The sequence below is a fragment of the Chiloscyllium plagiosum genome, chromosome 25 (assembly GCF_004010195.1).
Source record: "Chiloscyllium plagiosum isolate BGI_BamShark_2017 chromosome 25, ASM401019v2, whole genome shotgun sequence".
NCBI lineage: Eukaryota > Metazoa > Chordata > Chondrichthyes > Orectolobiformes > Hemiscylliidae > Chiloscyllium > Chiloscyllium plagiosum.
Genome location: NC_057734.1, coordinates 50,786,487 through 50,801,409, shown reverse-complemented (window position 1 = coordinate 50,801,409; position 14,923 = coordinate 50,786,487). Strand labels below are relative to the sequence as shown.

Genomic DNA, 14,923 nt, shown 5'->3' with positions numbered 1-14,923 from the left:
TATGAGGACAGGCTGAGGCACTTGGGGTTGTTTTCATTGGAGAAAAGAAGGTTTAGGGGTGACTTGATAGAGGTGTACAAGATGATTAGGGGTTTAGATAGGGTCGACAGTGAGAATCTTTTTCCACGTATGGAGTCAGCTATTACGAGGGGGTATAGCTTTAAATTAAGGGGTGGTAGGTTTAGGACAGATGTTAGGGGTAGGTTCTTTACTCAGCGAGTCGTGAGTTCATGGAATGCCCTGCCAGTAGCAGTGGTGGACTCTCCCTCATTATGGGCATTTAAGCGGGCATTGGATAGGCATATGGAGGATAGTGGGCTAGTGTAGGTTAGGTGGGCTTGGATCGGTGCAACATCGAGGGCCGAAGGGCCTGTACTGCGGTGTATTCTTCTATGTTCTATGTTCTATGGGGCAGTCAGCAGCACCTAGAAAAGTGGATAAGAGGAGGACTCTGAAAACAGGCAGTCAGCAGCACGCCAAGGAGTGGGCACAGAAGGACAGCCAGCAACACCTAGGGAGAGGGTGAGAGGAAGACTCCAAGATAGAGCAATCATTAGCACCTAGAGGAGTTTGGAGAGGGCAGGGGTGTGGGAGGCAAGGTCTTCTGATTTAGTCACAGATCAGCAAAAGGAGGCTCTCACGAACATTGAAGCAGATCAGGAGTCTCCAAGGAGAGAACTGCAGGACCCTCAGCCTCTGCAATTGTCCATCAGTAAGAGTTTCTTTTATGAATGTTGTGGTAGTAGGAGACACTCTAGTCAGAAGGATTGCCACTGTTCTTTGCAGCAAAATGTGAGAGTCCAAAAGTTCGATGGCTTCAGCTCAGAGCTGGATATGAACTTACAACGAGAGAAGGGGGATCCAATTCTCATGGTCCATTCTGTAGAGAATCTAATCTAATCTAATCTCATACCAATACCATGGCAGGAGGTGGAAAGGGTTCTTCATAATCAGCAAGAAGAGCTAAACTAGATTAGATTCCCTACAGTGTGGAAACAGGCCCTTCGGCCCACCAAGTCCACACCGACCCTCCAAAGACTAATCCACCCCCCCTCTGACTAATGCCACCATGCTACCCCTAATTACCATGGCCAATCCACCCTAACCCTCATATTTGTTTTTCCTAGCTAGGAGCCTAATTAAGGTGCAAAACCATTTAAAAACAAGTTTGGAGTATTATTAAGTGAGCCACATGTAAGTTGGCATACAAAAACCAGAATAGAAAGCTAACAGACGACACAAAGACTGATCTGCAGGCAGTGGTTCCAGAACATGGGTCTCCGGCACCACGACTGGGGAAAGTGGGGCACTATTGCTGGGACAATCTATGCCTGAACCCTACTGGAAACTAGTGTTCTAGCAAGCCTCATAACCAGGGAAGTTACAAGAGTTTTAAACTGAATAGTGATGGCAAGGTATCATATTTCAGTTTTACAGAGCACTGATGTGACCACATATGGAGTATTGTGTAAAGTGTGGGTCTCCTTATTTAAGGATGGAAATGCGTTAGAAGCAGTTCAAAGAAGGAACACATCTAACAGCAATAAGGCTAGAGATTACAAAAGTAAGGAAAAAAATTAATACCTCTGTACCTGAATGCATGTAGCCTTCAAGACAAAATAGACAAGCAAACAGAAATACAGCAGTACGATATAATAGAAAATACAAAGGGATGGCTACAAGATGACCAAGAATGGGATCTGAATTTTGAAGGAACAGGACATTTAGGAAGGACAGAAGTGCAAAGATATGGAGGAATAGTTCCATTAATTAATGAGGGTATTTAGTCATCCATCTCTATTGTGCTAATTTCAGGAAACCAGAGTGGTTTGGGCAGTGATAAAGAATGATCAAGGTAAGAAGCCATTTGTGGGAATGGCACAATAACCATTCGGAATTTTAGGATATAAAGGAAGAAATAATGGGAGCTTGTCAGATAGTTACAGCAATAATCATGAAGGATTTTAATCTACATAGAGACTGGAGAAAAAAAAATCAAAAGAAATGACTCTATGACTCTAAAAGATAGTGTCTATTTGCATGCTGAATGACTCTCTGACGTACAGTCTGTTTTCAGGATAGCATCTTAAAAAAAGCGCATCTTGGAGTCAGACAGCCTGAGAACAGGCAGTCAGCCAAGGAGTGGGCATAAAAGGACAGCCAGCAACACCTCGGGAGTGGGTGCAAGGAAGACTCCAAGATAGAGCAATCATTAGCACCTAGAGGAGTTTGGAGGGGCGAGGGGGGGGCAGGATCTTCTGATTTAGTCACAGAAGAGATCTGATATTGTGCAGAGATAGGATGAATTAACAATCTCATAGTGAAGGCATGAACGGCATTATGAATGGGGAGGGTGAACTGCCAGAGGTTGTGGCCTATCTTGGGACCAATGACATAGGGACAAAGAGAAATGACGTCCCACAAACTTCAGGGAGTTAAGTGGAATATTGAAATGAAGGATTTCAAAGGCTGTAATTTCTAGAGTACTTCAGGTGCCACACAATACTGAGTACTGGAACAGAAGGATAGAGCAGATGAATTTGGGGCTGCAGGGTTAGTGCAGGAGGGAGGCATGTAGATTCCTGAGGCATTGCGACGATTTCTAGGTGAGATGGGAACTGTATAAGCTGGACGAGTTACATTTGACTGTGAATGGGACCAACAGCCTCACAGGAAGGTTTGCTAATGCTCTTGTGACAGATATAAGCTAGATTCTGGCAAGTAGGTCAAAGTGGAGAGAAGCTGAGATGGAATTAAAATGTTAAAAAGTGAGCAAGCGAGTCTGAAAGGAGGAAACATAGGCTAGATAAGTAAAGATGTATTTAGTAAGGCTAATTGGAATCTATTTTAATGCAAGGGGCCTCGAGAGTAAGATGAGCTGAAGGCACAGGGAGTAAGCTATGGCTGAAAGCATAGCTGTCAACACTCTTGGTTATAAGATATCGAAACAAGGTAGAGAGGGGGATAGAAGCGTGTGGGGGATTGCAAGGAATCAATTACATCATGGGAAGTGAGGATTTCTTAGAAGGATCATCAAATTAAGCATATGGGTAGAAGTAAAAACCAGAAAGAAGGGAAAACAAGCTGTTGGGCGTATACTATAAGCTCCTACACAAACGATCAGGAAAGAGAGGGGATCAAATCTGTAATCACATTTCAGAGAAGGCAGTTATAGTAAGGGATTTTGAACACCCACATATTACCTGGGATTGTTTTACTATGCAAGGTAGGGAGGGAACAAAATTTGTAAATTGGAACCAGGAGAATATTTTCAGTCAGTATGCAAAAGGCTCTGGGCAGATCTGGACCTAGTTTCCAGAAATGTGCCTGGACAGGTAAAAGGAGTAACAGTAAGGGAGCATTTTGTGACCACAATTCAGTTAGGTTTAGGATAGCTATGGAGAACAAGAATAAAAGTTCTGAACTGGGGAAAGAATTTCACTATGAGATCCCTTTGCCCAAGTGGACTGGGAGCTGCAGATAAAATTGTATCTGTGTGGTGAGAGACATTCAGAGAGGAAATAGCTGGAATAAAACAGCAAAGGGTGGGACCAAGACCGGACAGCGTTGGATATCAAGGGACCTAAAGGTTAGGCTTAAGAGCAAAAGAGAAACTTAGTGCAAATACCAAGGATTCAATACAGCAGAGACCCGAGAGGAGTTTAAAATGTGCAGGGGTAAACATAAAAAGGAAATTAGGAAAGTAAAGATTGTGCATGAGAAAGTATTGACGAGTAGCATAAAGGAATATCTAAAAGTTTCTTTATAAAAATATAAAGAGCAAGAGGAATCTATGAAAGAGCATGGCTTATTAGGGATGATAGATATAATTTATGTGTGGACCCTGAAGATGTGGGCACAGTCCTCAATGAAGTCTTTATGCCAGTCTTCACAATGGAAAAAGGATGACACAGGTATAGCCATCAGAATAGAGGACTGTAAAATATTAGAGAAACTTGCTCATCATTTATATATTTAGTAGCAATATGACAACTGCAGGGTTAAGTCTTTATGCCAGTCTTCACAATGGAAAAAGGATGACACAGGTATAGCCATCAGAATAGAGGACTGTAAAATATTAGAGAAATTAACACTCAGAGAAAGAAGGGATCAAGGGGTTCAAAATTGTGAATCTTGTGCTGCTATTCTAAATCCCTTGAAACTCACATTTGGCTAATAAAACAAATTCGGATAGGTAGATAAATCTGCATGTCCGAATGAGATTATCTCAAGTTGTTGAGGGAGGCAAAGGAGGAGAGATCAGAGGCCATAACAGTGATTTCAAATTTGCTTTGGAAATTCTTCACAGGTGAAATGCTTGAAGAACGAAGAGCTGGTAATATTGTCCTACTTTTAGAAATAAGCGAAGGGATGGACCAGGAAGTTACAGGCCAACCAGTCTAATGTTGGAGGTTGGCAAGTTCCTAGAAAGAATTCTGAGGAACAGAATATATCTGCACTTGGAAAGAGATGAATTAATCAGGGATAGTCTGCATGACTTTGTTAAAGGAAGATCATGTTTGACAAATTTGAGGATGTAAACAGGATTGTTGATAAGGATAATACATTTGGTGTGGTCTATATGAAGATTAGAAAGGGTTTTGATAAGGCATTATGTCTAATATATATAATGGAGTTCATGGAATCCAATGCAAACGGGCAGGACACAGAGGATGATGGTAGAGGGATACTTCTGTGACTGGCAGTTTGTTCCCTGTGGGGTTCCACAGGGCTTAGTACTAGGGGCCCTACTGTTTCATAGAATAGAATCCCTACACTGTGTAAACAGGCCATTAGGCCCAACACATCCACATCGACCCTCCAAAGGAGTATCCCACCCAGACCGATTCCCCTTCCTTATTACCTTACACCTCTGCTGACTAATACACCAAACCTACACATCCCTGAACAGTATGGGCAATTTAGCATAACCTGCACTTCTTTGGACTATGGGAAGAAACTGGAGCACCCAGAGGAAACCCATGCGGACACCAGGAAAATGTGCAAAGTCCACACAAACAGTCACCCAAGGCTGCAATTGAACCCTGGTCCCTGGGGCTTTGAGGCCGCAGTGCTTGTAGGAGAGTCTAGAACTAGAGGTTACTGTCTGAAAATAAAGGTATCATCCATTTAAGACACAAAGATAATTCTTTTCTCAGAACGTCATGGGTCCTTGTAACTTTCCTCCTGAAAAGATGGTGGAAGTAAAGTCTTTGAATATTTTTAAGACAATTGACACATTATTATTATATAGGTGGAAATGTTCAGTAATTAAGTTTGAGGGCTGAGTGTCCCACTCCTGCTCATCATTTATATATTTAGTAGCAATATGACAACTGCAGGGTTATCAGATTTGTCCTTAGCAAGTTGATGTGTTGCAGACGCCTACAAACATTATTCAAGTCTACAGAATGGCTTGTTATATATTAGAAGATGGAGGAAACTATCCTCCGCTACTACTGTCACACATTAGAAGAGAGATGTTTAGCAACAGAGTCCAACTGCAAAATGTTATGTGAGAGCTTTATTTCAGTTAGCCGCACATCAAAAAACTCAGATTAATAGCTTCTTGCATTTATATAGCCAAATTGAAAGGGAGAGAGAGAGTGAGAGAGAGAGAGGAGACAGAGACAGAGAGGTCAACAAGCTCAAAGCAACGGTTCAAATGATCACTTACAGGAGAAGAGATGAACTATCATGCCCCCATCCAAAAAGACTGACATACTCCCTTCCCACACACACACACACAAAGAACTATTCAGCCAAACCCAATACATCTCCTCACTGACCCTACCACATTGTGTACACATCCTGGGGATGGGGTGGTTGCAATTATTTTCTTTCAGGTTACCTCGAGCCACTCGTCATGCAGCAGCCAGAGGACAGCTTGAGCTTAGCTGATCACATCCCTGCTTTGACTGCGGTCAGGCTCTTGGTTGATAATGTAAGTCTGGCAGCAAGTGAGAGCCCCACTGATCACTACTGACCCCTCCAGCCCCAGCACTGACCAATACTGACACTGACCTCTCCACTCCCCAACACTGACACATTGACCCCATCACTCCCCAGTGCTGACCCCATCATTTCCCAACACTGACCCCTCCACTCCCCAAAACTGACCCCTCCATTCCCCAATACTGGCCCTGCCAGTCCTAACACTGACCAAGATTGACATATTTACCTATCCACTCCCCAGACTGACACCCTGACCCCTCCATTCCATAACACTAATATACTGACCTGTCCACTCTCCAATACTGACACCCTGAGCCCTCCACTCACAACACTGAAACAGTGACCCATCTGCTCCCCAACACTGCCACCCTAAGCTCTCCAGTCTCCAAACTGATCACTCCACTCTCCGACACTGACCTCTCCAGCTCCACCAATGACCTGTATTGCTGGCTAGATCATACAACACATATACAGTACAGCCATTTAAAAATATTATAATATTCCTATCATCTATCTTCAAAGGTTTAGAAGAGTGGAAATGACTAAAATAATCAGAAAGGAAATCTGACCTTGGAAGAACCAAAAGTTCCCAGATGAATCCTCAAATCCTGCATCAATGTGGTCATGGATTGCCCGCCAGTGGCGTGAGGCCAATGCTGGGTAACCAGGCTGCAGATGACCATCTCGCAATCTCCAAACGTACTCCGACTTAAAGAAAAAGAGTTCTCCACGGATCATCGACACTGCATCAAAGTCAGTCTCACAAGCATCTGGCTGCAAAAGATGAATTGCTGATAATTACATAGCTCCTGGTAAACAACTATTCCAAAGGCATTTAGTCTCCACAGGGATGCCAGCTGTATCATGACACACTCACTGCAGGAAACCTACAAAATGTACAGCAACACAGCATGGATTCATTTCTCAATCGTGACCAGAGAGAAATTACCCTGCTCTTCAAATGTACAGTTATTGTTCAATCTTGCAGCCCCCAAACAAAATCTTGGGGACTTATTATTGACCACAAATGAACTTGGACTCACCATGTAAACACGTGGTTCTGAGAGCAAGTCAGAGGCTAGGACTACTGTGGTGAGTAACCCACCTCCTCACACTCAAAAGCCTGTCACCCATCTACAAGGCACATGTCAGGATTGTGATGGAATACTTGCCATTTGACTGGATAGGTGCAGCTCCAACAACGTTTGAGAAGCTTCACACCTTCCAGGACATTTGATTAGCACCATATTCCCAACCTTCAATATTCTGTCCCTCCACAACCAATACACAGTGCGTACCATCTACAGGATCCACTGCAGAACTTCAAGGCTTCACCAATCGCACCTTCCAAACAGAAACTTCTATCACCAAGGGCTGCAGATACATGGAAACATCAGTACCTGCAAATTCCCTTCTAAGCCACACACCATCCTGACTTGAAACCTTATTGCTGTTCCTTCAGTGTCAGTGGAAAGAATCCTGAAACCCCCTCCCTAACAGCACCCAGGGTGTGCCTGTGTGACATGGATTGTAGTGGCCTGTGATGAATCCTTCTTTTTGTAGCAATCTTTGTGCTGCAGCAGCCATATTTTTGTGAAAGATCTCTCATTTTGCATGGAATTGGGTGAAGAAATTGCAGAGAAATCCATAGAAATTATATTTGCCAGTTCTGTGGGTGTTCAATCATTTTTAACACATTAATTCTGTGTGACAAGTTACACAGAGTCATAGAGTCCTACAGCACAGACACAGGCTGTTTGGTCAAAACTGGTCCATGCTGACAAAATATTTAATATAACCTACATATTCTAACTTTAAGTGTAAAAATTCTTGCTGTTCAAAATTGTGGAATCTTGTGCTGCTATTCTAAATCCCTTGAAACTCACATTTGGCTAATAAAACAAATCTTTATGATATCCAGCCATTGAAATTATAATATTAACTTTTCAGTCTGATCTAGGATTATAACAGGTTCAGAAAGGCAGCTCATTACCATCCTAAAGAGCAGAATGCACTGGCCTCCTCAGGGTTGCCCTATTTTGAGAACGTTTTGTTTCTCTCCTGAAGGTGCAAATCTGTGGTGGGATGACAGTGTCATTGTTTGACGAATGAAACTCAGCAGTAACAGTTCTTGGGCTATCCCATCAATGGGCTCCCGCAGTCATACTAAAGACAGTCATCAATCCTTTCTAAGCATGGATAGTGAATAGAGGCAGGAATCTGGATGATTTTCTCTTCCGAGTTCTTTATCCAACGGCATGGAGGCAAACACACCCCAGTTTGTTCAGAGAAGATTGGATCACACTGGAGTTAAGGCTCATCAACATTGGGATGTGTACAGATTATAAATTTTTGTGCTAATATGGACTGATGTTAGAATCATGCTGTTTCTTTGAACAGTGTTGATCGCTGGTGTACCAGTGCCTGTGAAGAGTAGGATGAGCACAAATGATGCCTTAGCTACAATCACAGCTAGAAACGGACCACAAATTTCCAGATCAACAGCTCAACTCTGAACATATCAGTCACAAGCTGATCCCTTAGTTCCCAATGTCTTTCCTCACAAGGGTCACTGGACTTGAAATGATAACTCTATTTTCTCTCCACAGATACTGCTAGACGTGCTGAGTTTCTTTAGCAAACTCTGTTTTTGTGTCTTTTCTGTTTAAATATCTTATCCAGTCCTTCCAGGAGCTGCATCTGCCAGAAGGTCTGTTATCATGGTGCCACACTTATCCATCCTGCACCATCCTCACACATCCACTCCTTGGACCAATTAGTTTAACTTCAGTGGTGGGCAAGATTGTAGAAACAATTATTCAGGATAGAATTAGTAACCACATGGGAAAAGTTGGGTTGATTAGGAACAATCAGCATTAAATTCTAAAAAGAGAAACATTGTGTTAAATTAACTCGCTGGAGCTTTTTTGAAGAGGTAACAGAAAGGCTCAATGTTCATGTGTTACACATGGTATCCAGAAGAGGTTTGATACAGTGCCATATAACAAACCTGTGAGGAAAGTTATAGGTCATGGTATAAAAATGGGAAGTAGCAATGTGGATACAAAATAGGCTGAGTGATACCAAACAGAGTAATTATCAGTGGATATTTTCTGGGCTGAAGGAAGGTTTATAGCATGGACTTCACCAGGGCACCCTTGTTTTCCTGATATATATTAATAACCTGGATCTTGATGTTCAGGGGACAATTTCAAAGTTTACAGATGACACTAAATTTGGACAAATCGTAAACTGTGAGGAGGGTAGTGTGGAATTCCAAGAGGACATTGACAATTTGGGTAGAGTGAGTTGATAGGTGACAGATGGGGTTGTGTGCTTGGCCTTTTTAAAATTAGGACAAAAAGTAGGTGATGTTGAACTTATATAAGACCCTTGTCAGACTTCAGCTGGAGTATTAAGCACAGTTGTGGGCACCATATTAGAGGAAAGATGTGAATGCTTCGAAGAGAGTGCAGTGCGATTTACGAGAATGGTGTTGAGAATGAGAAATTTCAATTGTAAGAACAGATTGAAGAAATTGGGACAGTCCTCCTTGGAGAGAAGATTTGATCAAGGTTTTCAAAATCACAAGCTGGCTGGCTAGCCATATTCATAAAAAGGAAACAACAATGAGAAAGCATAGATTTAAAAGTGGTGAGGAAAATGTGATAAGTAAAGCTCTCACACATTGAGTAATTAGGATATGGAATGCACTGTTGAGAGTGTAGTGCTGGAAAAGCACAGCAAGTCAGGCAGCATCCGAGGAGCAGGAGTATCGACGTTTCGGGCATAAGCCCTTCATCAGGATTCCCTGATTCTCCTGCTCCTAGGAAGCCGCCTGACCTGCTGTGCTTTTCCAGCACTACACTCTCGACTCTGACCTCCAGCATCTGCAATCCTCACTTTCTCCATATGGAATGCATTGCCTGGAATTGTGGTCGAAGCAGCTTCCATTGAGGCACTTGGATGATTGTTTAGGTAGGGACAGTGCCCAGGAAAATGGGGATACAGCAGGAGCTTGACATTAGCTAATGATGCTTGTTTGAAGATCTGGTGCAGGCACAATGGGTCAAATGGCCTCTTTCTGTTCTGTAATACTTCTGTGATTCTGGGGAACCAGTCTGTGACATTCTTCATCCAACTGAGCCTCGGCATTCACACTTCTGTGGAAGAGATCCCTGTAGTTGCTCAGCTTGGATCAAATGGGCAGAATACTAAGCATTTTCTTTTCTCTCTGTCACATGTACAACCCGATTGAGCATTATTACTTTCATATTTGGATTGAGATGTCAATAAAAGTGTTGGCTCTAATGGTTGGCGTATCAAGTGGGCTGGTGGTGGATATATTGGAATTGAATGCCTGATGTGTTTTCCAGTTGATTAATGTGGCACCTCTATTGGTACAGCCAGTGCTTTCAGGGAAAGGCTGATCAGTATCATAACCCACAGCTGGACATTTTACATTTGGCTGCCTGGGGGGTGGGGAATGATGATGGGCTCTGTATTTGTAGCTTGGAATTTTCCCCAGTTTGTTCCTGGAAGCTCAGCACAAAACCCTCCCTGCATGGAAAACAAGCCTTCAGTGAAGTTCAAGCCAGAAAGCAGGGGAAATCATGCTGACCACTGAGGCAGAGTTAAAAATTTGAACCCCCTTTTATTTATTTCAAAGTCTCAAATCTTGGTATATTTAAGAGGATAATAAAAGTGGAACAAAATTCCTGCCTGTGGTGGAAGAGTCCAGGAAAAATTAGATTTGAGGAGTGAAATTAGCAAGTGCAAAGGCCTAATCAAACCTGGAACTCACTCCCTTAAGAGTAGTGGCTTTGGGAGACAATTGGAGCTTCCTGCATGGACATAGATAAGATTTTGTTGGTAAGGATTTCAATGAGATATAGAACAATTGGAGTTGAGGTACAGATCATCCATGTAATGAAATGGTGGAACATGCTGAAAGAGTTGAATGACCTCCTGCTGTCCCTACAGTCTATCTCTTGTAAGCTTTCTGGTCACCGTACCTCCTTTCCATGATAGTCAACCCTGGGTAATTCATTGGTTTCCGTGTTCCTGTCTGGGTGTTCAACTCCATAGCCATGAGAGCTGCCATATAAGTACTGGATCCCTTGTCTGTCATCCTCGGCCAGACTCAGTGGATAGCGGAAAGTATAATAAGGCGACATCAAGGATTTTGGGACTTTAGAGTGTTGCAGTCCAAGTGCATGGCCAAATTCATGAGCTGCTACTTGAAGGAGATCTGTACCTGTTCACAAAACAGAGACAATATTGTCACCATGGGCTGGTGCCCAATAATATAGCATGGACATTTTACCACTGCCTCTCCTAAAGGCCAAACTTGCTCGTATCATTACCCGATATCCAGTTTATCTGCATAATATCCAATCCAAAACAGAAAGCTTATCCAAATAATCAGACTGGATGTTGCAGGCTGCTGTCTCCTGTTCCCATGGGTGAAACTGTGTGTGTAGACAGGAATATATGATAGGTATGGGAAACCCACCCTGAGCTGGTCATTGGAATAGAAGAGCACCCAGGTCAAAGAAGACAAGAGCTGCACTGGAACCAGCCTAGCAGGGTCAGAGTCCCCTACGGTGCAAAGCTGGTAGGCCCTGTAGGATCAGGATGTTGGGAGGGTTTTGGGGGCAGGGGGTAGGTGAACGTTGTAGGCATTTCTTGCTACCAGTCCAATCTCACCAGTATCAAGAATGGGGCTCTTCAATGAGAATGGATTTTTTTTATCTGACAGCCTCAACTGTTCCACTCGTTCCCAATGCCACTCCTACCATGAGTATAATTGTGGTGGTGGGCTTGGCAGCAGACAGGTCACCCTATGAGTTGTTGGTATACCTCTAGCCTTTGAGCCCACAGTAACAGAATGTAAACTCTATTTTGTAGACCCTGCTATAAGGAGTAGGCCTTGAGCTGCCAGTAACCAATGGGTTGGTTTCTGGTTTAGAGCAGGCATGGTGAGGTACAGACGTCTTCCCCTTCCAGGGGAAAGCACCTCTCAGGGTTCTGACTTCCTCTCTTGTTCCCTGCTGAACTCATGCTGCACATCTTCATTCCTCTTACTGGTTTGAATTTCCTGGCAGTATTAGTTGAGGTGGATAGCAGGATATAAGAAAAGGACACAGAAGAAGTGGGTGGTTGGACCCCCCCAACTCTTTTGATGATCCAAAAGTGATTTATGGCATGCAGGCATCACTGGCATTTATACCCAGGAAATTGCCCACCTCTCATCTCAAGGGCAGCCAGGGTGACTAACATGATGTCTGCTGCCACTTACCCTTGTTGCTGTCAGTGGTCCACAGTTCATCATAGTCAAAGTGAATATTCCCAGCCCGAGGGGTTTGAGGGTAGAAAGCATGGGCTAGCACCCCCCCAGGACCATCAAATGGCAAGTTATCTCCATGCCAGTACCTGAAATGTGACAAAAAAAATCACTTAAATTCAGAAGCTGACAAGTTGCTTTTCAACAGAAAGTGATATCCTTAGAAACTGGCTGAATCACTGAGAAAAGTATTCCTTGGCGTGAAAACATTACAATCGGTTTACGGTTCAGCATTGACAGTGGGAACCATACATTGAGTACATTTAAGATGGAGATAGATAGGTTTTAGATTGTCAAGGGGGTCTAGGGTTATGGGGCGAAAGTGGGAGAATGGGGTTGAGAAACTTATCAGCCATGATTGAATGGCAGAGCAAACTCGATGGGCTGGATGGTCTATTCTGCTCCTATGTCTTATGGTGCTATTTAAGGTAAGGGCAGGAAGTTTAGAGGGGATGTGAGGAAGGTTTTTCATCTGGAGAGTGATGGTAATCTTGAACTCACTGCCTGTAAGGGTTGGAAAGGTCAGAATCCTCGTATATTTAAATAGTAATTAGATGTGCACTTGTGCTGCCAAGACATAAGGCTGGGGGGCCAAGTGCTGGAAAGTGGAATTAGAACAGTTTGGTGGTTGTTTTAAACTGGCAGTGGTCCTGTGGACCGTGGAACAAGGACTCAAAGGGCCCTTTTCTGTGTTGCAGATCTTTTCGTCTCAAAACTCAACACCGCAACAAACATACCCTTCTGAAAAGGCCAACAGGGTGGAATCGTGTGGAGGTAACTGGGGTTTTGACTGGAGATTCTGCACTGACCTTTTTTGAGGAGGTCTGCTGCATTTTGGGTATTAACAGGCTTGCAGTGGAACATCTGCCAGTCTCAAGAGAATGCCCCCCAGAACTCTGAGGTCATCTCCCCAGGAGTTAATCAGTCAGCTCTTCTGTACTCAGCAGCACCCTCAGGTGTTGGCTGCTGCTGGTATGACACCCATCTGAGAGCTGAGATTGAAGAGACAGTCAGCACAGGGGATAGATGGTGGGAAATGATTCTTAGGGGGTGAGAAGAGGAAATAGTCAACAGGGCTTTCAGTGGGCAACTCCTTTCTCACATTAGAGGTCCCTTGATCGGGCAATGAATGCTTTGAACAGTAACCATCCTTGGGAACCCATAAGATCAGAAGAAATAGGAACTTTTTCTTCTTTTGTTCACCCTTCTAGAATGAACAACTTCACACTTTCCCATATTATACTCCATTTGCCAACTTTTTGCCCAATCACTTAACATATCAATCTCCCTGTAAACTGTTTATATCTCTCTCACTTTTCCACATGGTGTTATTGACAAATTTGGCTCCTGTACATTCACTTCCTCCAAGACTTTCATATATATTGTAAACAGTTGTGGTCCCATCCCTGATCCCAGTGGAACCCAGGTCACCCAACCTGAAAAAGAACCCCTTATACCCACTTGCTGATTCCTATCCATGAGCCAATTCTCTACCAATGCCAATATACTACTTTCAACACTATGGGCTCTTATGACTTAACCTTTTGAGAGGTACCTTGTGAAATGCATTCTTGAAGTCCAAATACTGGTTCCCCCTCTATTCACTCTACTTGAGACTTCCATGAAAAACTCTCAAATTCATCAGACACAATTTCCCTTTAATGCAGTCATGCTGATTTAGTTTTTTCTAAATATTCTGCTTTTACTTTCTTAATAATTGATTCAAACATTTTTTCAACAATAGATGTTAGGCTAACCAACCTATTGTTACCTGCATTTTGCCTCCGTCCCTTTATGAATAGAGGTGTCACATTGGCTTTTTCCAATCCTCTGGTACTTCTCCAGAATTCAAGAAATTTTGAAAATTACAACCAAGGCATCCACCATCTCTGTAGCTACTTCTTTCAGGATCCTAGAATGCAAGTTATCAGGGCCAGAGGACTTATCTGCCTTTACACCGATTAACTTATCTAATACTATTTCTTTAGTGATGGTGATGGTACTTAATTTCTTATCCGCATTCTTCAGTATTCTGAAGATGTTACCTAGTAGGCTGATGAAATGTCTAGAAATGAACCTTCCAGCTCAGCGAGCAAACCTACATCCAGAACCTCAACCAGAGCTACAAGTCTTCTCAAAACTTGCTAATTAGAACATAGAACATAGAACAATACAGCACAGAACAGGTCCTTTGGCCCATGATGTTGTGCCGAACATTTGTCCTAGCTTAAGCACCCATCCATGTACCTATCCAATTGCCGCTTAAAGGTCACCAAAGATTCTGACTCTACCACTCCCACAGGCAGTGCATTCCATGCCCCCACCACTCTCTGGGTAAAGAACCCACCCCTGACATCTCCCCTATACCTTCCACCCTTCACCTTAAATTTATGTCCCCTTGCAACACTCTGTTGTACCCGGGGAAAAAGTTTCTGACTGTCTACTCTATCTATTCCTCTGATCATCTTATAAACCTCTATCAAGTCACCCCTCATCCTTCGCCATTCCAATGAGAAAAGGCCTAGCACTCTCAACCTATCCTCGTACGACCTATTCTCAATTCCAGGCAACATCCTGGTAAATCTTCTCTGCACCCTCTCCAAAACTTCCACATCTTTCCTA

General features: G+C 43.2%; 1 protein-coding gene across 3 annotated transcripts in view; it reads right to left on the bottom strand.

Moving 5' to 3' along the window:
* Positions 1-14,923, bottom strand: part of LOC122562874 (stromelysin-3-like) — a 99,382-nt gene that overhangs the window by 26,935 nt on the left and 57,524 nt on the right. For all 3 annotated transcript variants that reach the window (XM_043716177.1, XM_043716178.1, XM_043716179.1), the window contains 3 exons: positions 12,257-12,390; positions 10,971-11,212; positions 6,525-6,729 (listed from right to left, as the gene is read on the bottom strand). In XM_043716177.1, coding sequence (XP_043572112.1) covers positions 6,525-6,729; positions 10,971-11,212; positions 12,257-12,390 — 581 coding nt within the window. The remainder of the gene's footprint in view (positions 1-6,524; positions 6,730-10,970; positions 11,213-12,256; positions 12,391-14,923) is intronic.